Here is a 13841-nt window from a genome sequence, read left to right as displayed (position 1 = left end):
GGCTCAGGTCATGAGTTAGTGAGTTTGAGCCCCCCACCCCGCCCCCATCGGGCTCTGTGCTGACAGTGGGGACCCCGCTTCGGATCCTCTGTCCCCCTCTCTCTCTGCCCCTCCTCCCCTCTCAAAGATAAATAAATATTTTTTTTTAATTCAGCAATTTCTAAGCGCACAGTAAGGCACATTACTTATTGTTAAATCAAACAAATAGACATATTCGGGAAGTTTTGCAAACTCTTCATTAGAAATAATTTCTTTCATTTGGGAGGCGATTGTATTTTTCAAAGGGCTCTCACACTTGGTGTCTTACTTATGGCTCACATGAATCCAGTGAGGGAGACAGGGCACTCACTAGCCCTGCCTGGTCATTGAGGGTCCCTAGAAGCAAGGAGGAGACTAAGAGAACGTAGTAACCTCCAGGCAGAGCTGGGACTAAAGTCTCCTGTACCCTCTGAAATTACATAGCACCAAGTGCTTGGTGATTTTGAGTGTGCGTGTGGTGAGGGATCTAAGTATGTGTCCCGCCCCTACTCGGTGCATCCTTGTAAGTCAAGTAAAATAAAAAATGGTCACTAATTGGGGCGCCTGGGTGGCTCAGTCGGTTAAGTGTCCGACTTCAGTTCGGGTCATGATCTCATGGTTGGTGGGTTCGAGCCCCGAGTTGGGCTCTGAGCCTGTTTCAGATTCTGCGTCTCCCTCTCTCTCTGCCCCTCCCCCCTCCTCTCTCTTTCTGTCTCTCTCTCTGCCTCTTAAAAATAAATAAAAATGTTGAAAAATTTGTACAAAGAGGTCATTAATATCTCTTTAAGGGCTCTTGGATGTGCCCTGAAAATCTTGGCCATATCTCATTCCCACTATCATGGGATGAGTTGTCCTTACCCCAGGTCCAAATGTATAAGACTGAATGGAAAAGTGTCCCCCCAGACAGATTAAACCATGGAGAGGAAAAGTAGAGCACTGTCACCAAAACCAACGGCTACAATTATCTGAGTTCCTAGAAACATGTGCTTCAAAATTCACTGACGTTATCTCATTCTAATACAGACAATTATTATGAAGTCAATTATTATGACATCTGTTCTATGGATGATAAAAGCTGACGTCCAGATTGCTTCATTTGCCAACATTTCTGTAAAGAATTCTTAGCAGAGCCGAGATTTACACTCAAATCTTTTCCTTCGTAAGCCCTTTCTTGATTCTATGATGGCCTGGTGGAGGTTCGAACCCAATATATTCGGCCCCACCATGGCTGTTTATGCAGTGATAAATTCATCCTTGGCCTGTAAGGGAGATGCAGAAGAATGTACGGTCCCTATCGGACATTTACAAACATCTGTTTGAAAGAAATATTTTTTAGGAATCTTCTTAAAATAATCTACTTTTGACCCATGGCACAGGCCGAGAGAACAATAACAGCGTAGTCAAGATTAATTAAAACTCTGACTAGGTCTCCATTAGGCCATACAAAAATCATCAAAGCAAGTCATTTATTGCAGGACATTTGTTACCCTTGAAAAAAATGACAAATAAGGAACTATTTGAAGGAAGCTACGTGTCCTCAAGGAGGCAAGCAGCACCCCACAGAAAACTGAGCAGAAACTGCAGCTGAAAAAAGGCCACACGTACGTGGATCCATCCGAGCGTGAGGAGGCCGTGTTGGTCCTGAACACTGAATAATTCTTCTACATTCTCCACGTCACAGTAGTCCGGCCCGGCAGACTGCTTTGGCACAATCACGTGGGTGATAGTAAATTCATTATGCGTCTAGAAAACAATTGGCACAAAGGATAACAAGCATCGGAAAGGGAAAAGCAAAAACAAGAACAAAAACAAAAACCCACAACCTGAAATGGAAATACAATGATTTGCTGTAAGACTAGAGAGCGTCCGGGCCACCCGGTTGGCTCAGTCGGTTGAGCGTCCGACTTTGGCTCAGGTCATGATCTCACGGCTCATGACTTCAAGCCCCATGTCGGGCTGTGTGCTGACAGCTCAGAGCCTGGAGCCTGCTTTGGATTCTGTGTCTCCCTCTCTCTCTGCCCCTCTCCCGTTCACGCTCGGTCTCTCTCAAAAATAAATAAAAATACTTAAAAAAAAAAGAAAAAGACTAGAGAGCATCCGTCCCACCACCTGCAACCTCCCAACCCATCGACACTCAAAATCAAAGCCTCACTCTTAAAAATGGATTCTTTGCCAAAAAACTTGAGAATCAGCTCTCTGGAACTCAAAACCTATGTTCACAATGGAAGATGTATAATAAATAGGAGTTCTTAGCCTCCCAGGCCGGTCCACGATAGCTCAGTTAATAAATAATGCCTTGATGTATTACATTTGCCGTGGAAAAAATGCAGAACAAGACAGCAGCAGGTTGATGCGGGAGACTAAGTGCTTTTGTGGTTTTACTGAAGGACGTTTCTAAGGCGTGTGGCGGTCGATGGTCTTGTTTTTACTTGATTAATTATGTTTAATTTCACTTCCAGACCTAATTTTCTTCTGCTACCGGGGCTACTCACGGGGATTGCCCATAAGTAAGGTACTGTTCTGGATTTGCATTCAGAAAAAGAAAAAGGAAAAACAAACCACTCCCTTCAGGTAAAAGGTAAGAGTTGAAGGAAAAAGGCTGAGGAAGAGCGGGTACGATCCTCAGGCGGGAGATGTCATGCTGACAGCGGGTGCCCACTCCTCCCTAAGGACCCCTTTCCCTCTGCTCTGACGGGGCTCTGTTCCTTCGGCCTGGATCGTAACTCCTCCCTCCATCCCCCCCTCCCGCCTTTCATGGCTAACTTTATGATGTATTATCTTCAGGCCTGGCGTAAACGTCACTTCTCAGGGAAACCCTTCTTGACCTTCCCAGACAAGGTCAGTTTCCCAGTCACACACGGCCACGATGCCCTGCACTTCCAGGGAGAGCACCGGCCCCACCGATAACTAGTCACCTGTCTGATTCTTCACAGACACCACGTGAGAGTCACAGGCAAAGACTGTGGCTGCTCTAGGCTACAAATGCCAACACCAAGCCCGGCGTCTGCCAAACGCAGGTACTCAGCACACGTCGCCCGATGAAGAATGAATGAAGAGTCAGTCGATCAACCCATCAAACTAGGCACAGCATATGGTCTTGAAGAGGAAGCGTCCACAGTCCCCGCCCCCCACCCCAAGGGCAAACAAGGTGGCTGTGGGGAGACCGCGGCAGGCTTGTTGTCTGTGCTTCGTCTCTCCCGGAGGAAAAGTGAAGATGTACAACCGGAATATGGTAGGAGAACACAGTGTCGACTAAAGCGTGTTATTCAACTAAGCAGCAGTTCCCAAGCTGAATGCGCAGGACGGAAAATGTGCCTGGACCCAGAATTGAAAACTGGTATCCAAACGACTCTACGGAGGGCACTTTCAACGAAACATCATTCAGCCTTCTTGCAAGTAGGCAAGTGAGGCTGACGCACATTCTCTCTTCTGTCCTCCTTGTTTTGACATTGTCGTTTCATCGCACATTTCGGATGAAATCTTCCGTATGTAAATGGGACCGGTGCTATAAGATTTCAGCTTCCTGAGACTACCGTCTGAAACCCTCATTTTATTCCACATGTGTCTGAAAAGGGTGGCGAGATGTCACCCATCAGACCCGCTAGAGTTAATTACATAAATACATGTGAAACTAACCACTGCGATGGAACTCTGATTTAGAAAACTAGATGGTTTTGGAAATTGCAAGACCTGTAATCCATCACTTTTCTAAACAAAGGTTTAATATGTGGTTTCATTCATTCTTCACAACCAGCTTGTACGGTATCCCTGAAATTCTGCAATCCATTTCCCAGGACTCATTGCATTAATAATGACAGTAGTCATGTGTCATTAATCCAGGTAAAGATAATTTCATAATTTTTGCAGCTCTTAGGATGCTTTTATTCTGTTCTGCTTATCGCAAGAAAGCCATTACTACTGAACGTGTATCTTGGGCAGAAAGATATGAAACAAAGACCATACCAGTTTTCCACAGAGAATTCCACACGTTTCTACTCCTCTCACTGTATTAGATTCTGCCAGCAGCAGAAATTTGTGGCAGAGGTCTCTGGATAAAACTACACAGCGCAGTCCTTCAACCACTAAATCTAAGAAACAGAAAAGGTAGAAAAAGCTAAAAAAAAAACCCAGATCTTCCATCCCATCCATCAGAGCTATTTTTGGCAAGCAACTACCGGGCAATATAGATATAAAAAATGAGGGGTGCCTGAGAGGCTCAGTCAGTTAAGCATTCGACTCTTGATTTTGGCTCGGGTCGTGATCTCACGGTTCATGAATTCGAGCCCCGCATGGGGCTCTGCGCTGACAGTATAGAGCCTGATTGGGATTCTCTCTCTCCCTCTCTCTCTCTGCCTCTCCCCAACTCACTCTGTCTCTCTCAAAATAAACTATATATATATATATATATATATATATATATATATAATTGCACTATATATATAAAGTGTGTATATATATATATATATATATAATTGCACTATATATATAAAGTGTGTATATATATATATATATATATATATATATAAAGTGTGTGTGTGTCTGTGTGTCTGTGTGTGTGTGTGTGTATATATACATATATATATTATATATATAGTGAAATTATCAGGTGTTCCACTTCCTATATTTTATTTTTAAACTCTTAAAAGTACACATTGACCAGAAGGAAGGTAAGATTCCACTTTGCATATAAATTATTTTGTGAACAAGTGGGAAGGCGCAAGCATTTTTCCATCTTTGTGCCTCAGATCAACTGTCTGCATAGATGTGTGAGGTTTTTGGAGGGTACCAAGCAAATATACCTTCACCTGCACAGGCTGCAGCGAATGGATCTCACGGACCATCAGGCATAGGATAGATATTCTTTCCTGTGTCTTCCGTATGTTTCTGATAGCTTCATGAAAGTTGGTGATCGTTAAGTAAAAGCACTGTTTTCAGAACTCATTAGTGATAGGGTAACTTATCAAATAGTTGCCTATTGTAACTCTTTTAAAATAAATGGAAACGCAGACTGCAGTCCGACAGTGTCTGCGGGGAAAATCTACCCCATTTGGTTTTGGGAGCTTGCCAGTGCCGACGGAGGGGCACCAAGCAGAAGTAACTGTTGGCAGAAGCTTATAATCCATCTGGAGGGTAACGACCTGTGTGTCGGAGAGCCTCCTGGGCAGGGACATGCTAAACATGTACATTTACATTTGTATTTGTATTTTTTAATGCTTTTATTTATTTTTGAGAGAGAGAGACAGAGACAGAGACAGAGCACAAGCAGGGGAGGGGCAGAGAGAGAGGAAGACACAAAATCCAAAGCAGGCTCCAGGGTCTGAGCTATAGCACTGATGTGGGGCACAAACCTGTGGACCACGAGATCATGACCTGAGCCAAAGTCAGACGCTTCACTACTGAGCCACCCACGTGCCCCTACATTTTTTAAAATGCAGGATTTTTTAAAATTTATTTTTATTTATTTTGAGAGATAGAGAGCAAGCAGGGGAGGGGCAGAGAGAGAGAGAGAGAATCCTAAGCAGACTCTGTGCCATCAGCACAGAGTCCGATGTGGGGCTTGATATCACAAATGCAAGATCACAACCTGAATTGAAGTCGAGAGTCAGACGCTTAACCGACTGAGCCACCCAGGCGCCCCATAACATTTATGTTTACATTTTTAAGCAAACGATTTTCTTAGCATCTTCCTCCCTCTCCAGTGTAAGTATTTACCTTGAAGATTCATGTGTTTCTTGGCTAAAATGCATGAAAGAAAAATAAATGCTTGGAATTCTTCTCATTTCAAATCTCTATACCATGACCAGATACAGTCCTGTTGATTACAGCGTGCTGTTCTATCCGGGCGGGCAAATCATGCTTCCTGAATTTTAAGGTTACGGACAGGAAGAGCCAGATGGCACCCTTCATACCGCATCGTGTGGGGGCCCTACCCCAGTGGATGATGAAAAGAGGGGGGCGCCTGGGTGGCTCGGTCGGTTAAGCGTCCGACTTCAGCTCAGGTCACGATCTCACGGTTCGTGGGTTCGAGCCCCGCGTCGGGCTCTGTGCTGACGGCTCGGAGCCTGGAGCCCGCTTGGGACTCTGTGTCTCCCTGCTCACGCTCTGTCTCTCTCTCTCTCTCACTCCAAAATAAATAAACATTTTAAACAATTTAAAAAAAAGAGAAAGGAGGAGCACCTCCCAGCGGTTAGGGGCCACGGCTCCAGCGGAAGAGAAGCCGTGTCTCGCGGGGATGCGTTTCATCACTTACTCTGCACGGCGCTCAGAGTGGCCGCGGGCTTCAGAGCCCTGTTGACGGGGGGCGAGTGGCTGGCGGAATTGGCCGCGTCGCTTTTGCCAGGCTGGTCCGCGGAGACGTGCAGCAGGGAAGGGCTGTGGCGCGGGCACAGGCAGGACGCGGCGCTGCCGTCGATCTGCTCGGACAGCGCGGGGGGCTCCGGGCTGCGCATCTGCCCGCGGGCCAGTTCCTGCTTCTTGAGCTGGTCTTCGAAAAACAGGAACTGCTCCGACTCCAGCTGCTGCTGGCGCATCCGAGCCACCCGCTTCCTCTCGGCCTCGATCAGGCTCTGATGCTCCAGTCGTTTGAGAATCTCGGCGTCGTACTTGTTCTGAAAAAAAACGTGGCGGCCGCAAGAAGAGGTTAGTTTCCAAGGCAGCCGCCTCGAAGCGGGACTGGACACTTGCAGGCTTCTAGCAGACGCAGAGACACAGAGGCCACGGTCCGCCCACGGGGACACTCAGGCGACAGCGAGGAAAATGTCAACCATCACGGCCGATGCCCCTTACGTCGGCCAAGGGGGCGGTCCCAAAGCCACCCGCGTTTTACCAGAGGTGGGCTATGGCAGTCAAGTTCCCTCCATACCCCACGCTTTTAAAAAGAATAAGGAAATCAAGGTCAGGATGGTCGGCATGGCCCGACGGACCAAAGCAAAATATCTCAGAAATGGTCACATCACCCTAGACCGCACTGTCCAAAATCACAGCCACTGGTCACATGGACTACTTAAATCTAAATGAAGTTATATGCAATGAAATCGGAAATTTAGTTCCTCGGTCACGCCGGCCACCTTTTCAGCACCACGTGGCTAGTGGCTCCCATAACAGCGCCACACAGAACGTGTCTATCATCAGAGGAAGTTCTACTGGACAGTCCCTGCCATAGAAGTTTTTGCCTCTGACTCGAGAACTCTTCCCACTGGGGCTTTTTGGAGAGAGGGGAGTCACTAGGAAACGGTCCAGCCATCTTTATCAGAACGAATGGGGAATTTTGTTAAGATGATGAATCCCAGGTTCCCTAGTCTCAAAAAAAAAAAAAAAAAAATCCAGGCATTATTAGGTCAGAGAATACAAATCTTCAATAAGTTCCTCAAATGATTTTGATAAAAACTAACTTTGGGGATGCTTGGGTGGCTCAGTTGATTAAGCGTCCGACTTCAGCTCAGGTCATGATCTCACGGTTCATGGGCTCAAGCCCCACGTCGGGCTCTGTGCTGACGGCTCAGAACCTGGAGCCTGCTACGGATTCTGTGTCTCCCTCTCTCTCTGCCCCTCCCCTGCTCACACTGGATCTCTCTCTCAAAAAGAAATAAACATTAAAAAAAATTAACTTTGTCGGCTGCCTGGCTGGCTCAGTCAGTAGAGCACACGACTTTTGATCTCAGTGGTGAGCTCCAGCCCCACACTGGGGGTAGAGATTACTTTTAAAAAATTATGTATAAAAAAAAAAAAAACAGAAAACCAACTAACTTTGGTAGGGGTGGGGTGGGGCACACAGCTTCCAATAGCACTTGGGGTGCACACGAATCACCCGGGGTTTTGTTATGAGGGCTGATTCCGATTTGGCAGCTGTGGGCTAGGGGCCGAGATTCCCATTTCTAACAAGCTTCTGGATGATTCCAGGGCTGCCTACAGTGAGGGTTTACTGATGGGTAAACCCATCTCTCTCTCCTCCTCTCTCCTCCTCTCTCTCTCTCTCTCTCTCTCCTAGGCATAAAGGCTGCCCCTCGGTCTCCACAGAGATTGCCACATGACATCTACTTTGGGACACTGTTGTGGCCTGTGATATAACTGCTATCATCAGAGGCAGACCGGGCCGTTCCTCCCTGGAAGATCCTGAGGGGGCAACCACATGCATCGTTGACGTGAAGGAAGACCGGATTGGGCTTTTCTCTCCTTTGCTGTTGCTTTGTCTGGGTCCCGCAAATCATTCTTATCTTTCATAGTTCAAGTCAAATCATCAATATGCACACTTGAGGAGTTTCAACATTTCAGATTTCAACATTCCCACTGTCATTTAGTGGAAGCTCAGCACTCAAACCTGGCTATGCCCCCAGGAAGCAGAGACATTCTGCGACCATGTGCCGAGTTCATGGCATTGAACTGAAGCGAAAGTCAGTACAAGTGACAATCCCAAAGCACATAAACGCACAAACAAAAAAAGCAACACCACCTTTATAACAACACTAAAAACAGGAAGAATTCAAGGTTTGAACTTGAGGCCCTACAGACTGGTCAATTTCTTCTTCCAGTGCCTTTCAATCTCTTAGACATCATTATCATGATCTCTCTTTACGTAATAATGATCCAGAAGCCACCGTCCATTGGTGATACGACTACATTTCATTCATATGGTTAGCTATTCATCTTGGTGCAATATTGACTGTAATATTCAAGAATCGAATTTACATTTCCAAGGCCTACATAATTAGATCAGAATAATCTAGATCAGAACAATCAGAAACTGTACACTGTTTTCCCTACCTCCTACTGGCTCCGTTCATCACCAAAAAGCGGTCATCTGCCTCAAGGTTCCACTGGCAAGAGTAGGTCAAAAAGCTCTATTTAAATCACCATAAGAAATCCACATTCTAAGTCATTCTCAACGTTATTAGAGTTGTAAGGAACTAAAAATACCCCTTCTTTGGTGCAAGTGCTTAACCTGTATATCAACATGAATTCGTTAGTGGCTTTATAGCCCTGTATCTGTAATTTTTAACTGAAAGGCACATGACATTTGAAACACTCACATGAAAATGAAATTCAAAAAATAGCCGCACAGAAAACAGTCGCGAAATAAATGTACCAATTGAACTTACTTTGCTTTGCAAATATTCTTGGTATTCTACGTTATATTTCTTTAAAAGGTCCTTTTTCAATTCATCTGTCCTTGGGAATGCAATCTCCTTCAGTTTCTTTTAAAAATATATATATACATATTGATTAGTGGGATTCTCAGTACAGTCTTTCAGATCATCAGCTGAGAAAGAAAAGCTGGTATGCGTATTAGAAATCAAGACACAAGTAACCAAAGATGATGGCGGAAATAGAAACTTCTCTTTGCCGTGGCTCCAAAACACAACTTTTCAGTAGGAAATGGAAAGGCTTATCCCTTTTGTAAGAGCCTCTGTTGACTCGACTAGGTAGACAAGGGCTCTGTTGAGTTAGGTACCCCGTGTTTATGTGGTGGGTTTGTCACTGCACACCGCACAGCAGGCCAACGGTGCGGCATCATGATTAAGACACTGGACAGCGTGGTAGGGAGGGGCCGCTGGGCTTGACAGACCGTAACGGGCAACCGGGGTGCTTCGTGAACAAATACAGATTCCCAGGCCTACGCCCGGTTTCCCCGAATCAACGTGTTTCGGGGCAGGGTTGGGGAGTCTGGACCTCAAACAACTTCTCAGTGATTTTTAGTGGCAGGAAAATCCGGGAAATCTGATTTAGTCCAAGCACCACCCTCCTTTTCAGAGATGAGGGAACAAAGGCCTACAGAGATGAGAAGTCTTCTCCAGTATCATGCAGCTAGCTGGTGGCCCCGTTATTACTAGAATCCGAATCTAACTCTGGCCAGGCTGTCCCACTAAAATGTCTTTTCTTTTAATTGCCTGTCATCCATCCATCCATCCATCCATTTATTCAACAAGCATACACAAAGAAAACGTGTATGCTTTCGGAGAATTTTTTCCTATAAGCAAAAATAAGAATAACACTAAATTAGAGCAAAAGGCTCAGCTTGGTGGCTGGGCCCTTGGGTCCCCTATAGAACCGTCTGAGGTCGAAAGAGCAACAGGATTGAGAGAAATGCTACATAAGGTGTGGCAATGAGGGCCCCTTCGGAGAAGTGCGTACAGAGATTTTTAAAAAGGTAGATGGTCGTTTGACAAAATCTGGGTTCTTACAGGCCACCTCAGGCCAGATGTAACTGGTAAGAGAGCCTTTCTTCTATTATATGGTCAAGTATCTTTTGAGAGTTATTTAAAATTCCAGGCGGTGATTGGCTTTTTATATACGGTTTCATCTTTCTCCCTGTAAGTTCAACCAAACTACTTAAGGCAAAGGAGAAACATTAAAAACGTGTTCTTTAAAAGGATATATTCTCCAGCTAAAATTGTTTGAAGCTTGATAGATCACTTGCAAATGTTGATGTTAAATAAATAACTTTTCAACAACTCTCTCCTTTTTCCTTGAGAATATTTCAGGCTATCCACAAACACTTTATTATGCCCTTAGGCTAATCCTACAAGAAGAAAATAGCTAGAACTTTGTGGCCGCCTTAACAATCAGCACTGATTTTCAAACAGTTTTGGGGTTCGGGACTATATGGGATAATCAAAACCGGTCAAGATGACTCTGAAACAAATCTGGGGAATTGGACACGCTTTCCGACAGTCTGTGGGAAGAACAGTGAATAATTCCTCCTCACGCCACAAGGCAAATTGAACACATTCTTGATCTTCGTTTCTCCCCCCGCCTCCCAGTTTCAATTAGACATCCCACACTGGCTCAGTAACGATGATTAAAGGTCCAAGAAGAAATCGAAACATCTTGGCTAATGGAATTTTCTGCGCTCAAGCTCTCAAGAGGACGCGACGAAGGAGGAAAGGAGGTAGGGGCAGATCAATAACGGAGACTCGGGGAGCATTTGATCCCTCAGGGGAGAATCGACCCCACGATACCTTCATAATATCCTGTTTTTCAGGTACCGCACACTGCTGGTAATCTCGATGGCTGGGAAGCTTTTCCACAAACAACCTAGAAAAAGAGAAAGCACATCCTTAGCATAACAGAAGCAGCAGGTGGGCAGTGGTTTCTAGTATGAGAAAGAAACTCCTTTTCCAAATGGACATGTTTATTACATTATTATTACCCGACATCCTTTCCATCGGCCTTTTCACCAAAGGCGGACACGAACCTATGATTTTGGCATTACAGGGCGGTAAGCTCAGCGGACGGAGCACTGAGGTTACGAGGGTGAGGTTGCTCCCTGACGGACCGTGTCACATTGGTCCTTCTCAAGGTGCGGGGTGCTCAGTCCCGCCACAGCGCCACCTTACTCACTTGTGGGGCTGGCAATTCAGAGGGTCGTGGAAAAACGTTAAGAGTCTGAAAAGATCAATGTAATCTCTTCTCACCCCTGAAAAAGCCTGAAAGGACCACTGATGAATCCGTAGTGCCGTGGTGTCTACTGGCCAAAAATTCTTCGCTGAAAAGTCGCAACTAAGAGAAATAACAGCCAGAATCCCTAGTGGATTAGGAGGTGCTCACTAGGAGTTCATTCTTCATCATCTTTTTGAGGAACAAGGGACAGTGGACGTAAAGGGAAATCCCAAGAGCAAACCAGATGCATCACTTTCAGGGTAAATGAACATTTTGCTTCACAAGGGCAGGGAATTTTGGGTGTGTTTTTTTTTTTTTCTTACTGATGTATCCCTACTGGTAGAATAGTGTCCAGCTCATAATGTGTGCTCAATAAATATTTGTTAAATAAAGAAACAGTCCTTCCTTGATGGATCATGGTGGGCTATAAACACTATTTTTGATCAGCTACTATATGATACCTTGTCATTATTGGTGTTCTCCTCCTTACAGATCACACCTGCTTGCCTTCGTCATGCTGCCTACAGGCGACAGTGGAATGGTAAAATAATTCTCATTTCTTTTTTTTTTTTAATGTTTATTTTTCAGAGAGAGAGAGAGAGAGAGAGACAGAGAAAGGGGCAGACAGGGAGACAGAATCCGAAGCAGGCTGCAGGCTCCGAGCTGTCAGCACAGAGCCAGATGCAGGGCTCGAACCCACGACTGCAAGATCGTGACCCGAGCCGAAGTCGGACGCTTAACCAACTGAGCCACCCGGGTGCCCATAACTCTCATCTCTTTGAATAAGAAAATCACGGCTTAAAGGGGCTATGTAAAGTGTTAGTTGCCTAAAGCTTTATAAATAGAATAAAGTCACAAACGTTTAGAGTTGAAGAGAGCTTAGAGATTTCTGCCCGTAAGTCTTCCATTTGTAGATAAGGAACTGAGGCCCGCACAGGACAAGTGAATTACAGGTTGTCACATAGTTAATGACAGAAGGGAATTCACACACTCTGATGACTCAGTATAGTGGCTTTTTGGTTTTACCACACTTAACGTTTCCACAGAAATGTGTACAAACATGCAAGGAGAAGGCAAAACAAGAAATATTGCCGATAGGTAACTTAGAGTTCAGAAATTAAGACTTTTGGAACACGTGCACTATCCATGATGCCTGGTGGCCTCCAATTTCACATTTATTGGTTGGCTCTCTAGAAACTAATGGTCTTCCCCAGTAGGCTGAGCGTTGTGAACCACCAACTTCTCAGAGGTCCTCGGGTTAAGTCCCCAACGGAACTAGTGAAATCAACCAACATGTGAGTTTCAGTTAAAATAAAAGTACGAGTTTCAGCTTAGATTGAACAGTTACTGGTAACAGATCCTCCCACCAGTAAATGGGCAAATGAGGGAGGAAACTCCAGACCTCACTTCTGTTAATTCTTAAGCCGGGACACATTACTAAAAAGTGTCTAACGGGAAGGATGCTGTTTTCTACACGGCTGTTCAGAGGCGGCCACTTCCACTCAACGTTCTGGAAGCTGTTTTATCCAGAACGTTATTACACAGCTAACTAAATTGCTTTTGTAAAAAAATATTCACGCTAGAGGCGCCTGGGTGGCTCAGTCGGTTAAGCCTCTGACTTGATTGTGGCTCTGGTCATGATGTCGAGATCCATGAACTGAGCCCCACATTAGGCTTCGCACTAGCAGCGAGGAGTCTGGTTGGGATTTGGGATTCTCTCTCTCCCTCTCTCTCTGCTCCTCCCCTGTTCGTGCATGTGCTCCCTCTCTCAAAATAAATAAATACACTTAAAAAAAAAAAAGAATAGCTCTGCTCTGAGCCAGGTAGGCTCCATATTTGCTGAAGCTCTCTTCATTGCTTCAAAAAACAAAACAAAACAAACTACAATGTGAAACTGACTGTTCCTTTCTATCCCTGAATCAGATCCTTCATATAACTGCCAACTGATCCCCCAGTCACAACCCATCAAATCAAACTTTAAAACTGTTAACGGCAGGGCGCCTGGGTGGCTCAGTGGATTAAGCGTCCGACTTCGGCTCAGGTCACGATCTCACGGTTCGTGGGTTTGAGCCCCACGTCAGGCTCTGTGCTGCCGGCTCGGAGCCTGGAGCCTGCTTCCGATTCTGTGTCTCCCTCTCTGTCTGCTTCTCCCCTGCCCATGCTTTCTCTCTGTCTCTCAAAAATAAATAAACGTTAAAAATTAAAAAAAAAAAAACAACCTGTTAATGGCATGTTCTAGGCACCGTAGACAGAGCTACAATCTGGCTCCTACTCACACAAAACTTACATTCCTGTGGGGGAGAATGGCATAAAACAAGACATTTCCTTTGTGAGAAGTGTCAAAGAGAAAGATACGCAGGTCACTGCACTGGCCTGTAGAGAAGGTATCTCCTGTCCCCGAACCTCACTCCATCCCGAGCCTCAGAAATGGTGTGGGGACGCCTTTG

The 13841-nt window shown here is 45.3% G+C and overlaps 1 protein-coding gene across 3 annotated transcripts in view; it reads right to left on the bottom strand.

The window, feature by feature from the left end:
* The window catches only part of STAMBPL1 (STAM binding protein like 1), a 49309-nt gene that overhangs the window by 5672 nt on the left and 29796 nt on the right, over positions 1–13841 (bottom strand). For all 3 annotated transcript variants that reach the window (XM_023240337.2, XM_023240336.2, XM_003993870.6), the window contains exons 4-8: positions 10974–11049; positions 9114–9209; positions 6269–6626; positions 3982–4106; positions 1624–1761 (exon numbers count right to left, since the gene is read on the bottom strand). In XM_023240337.2, the coding sequence (XP_023096105.1) occupies positions 1624–1761; positions 3982–4106; positions 6269–6626; positions 9114–9209; positions 10974–11049 (793 nt within the window). The remainder of the gene's footprint in view (positions 1–1623; positions 1762–3981; positions 4107–6268; positions 6627–9113; positions 9210–10973; positions 11050–13841) is intronic.

This window comes from Felis catus, chromosome D2, assembly GCF_018350175.1.
Source record: "Felis catus isolate Fca126 chromosome D2, F.catus_Fca126_mat1.0, whole genome shotgun sequence".
Lineage (NCBI taxonomy): Eukaryota > Metazoa > Chordata > Mammalia > Carnivora > Felidae > Felis > Felis catus.
The sequence above is the reverse complement of the archived record's forward strand: the minus strand, read 5'-3'. Positions and strand labels throughout refer to the sequence as shown.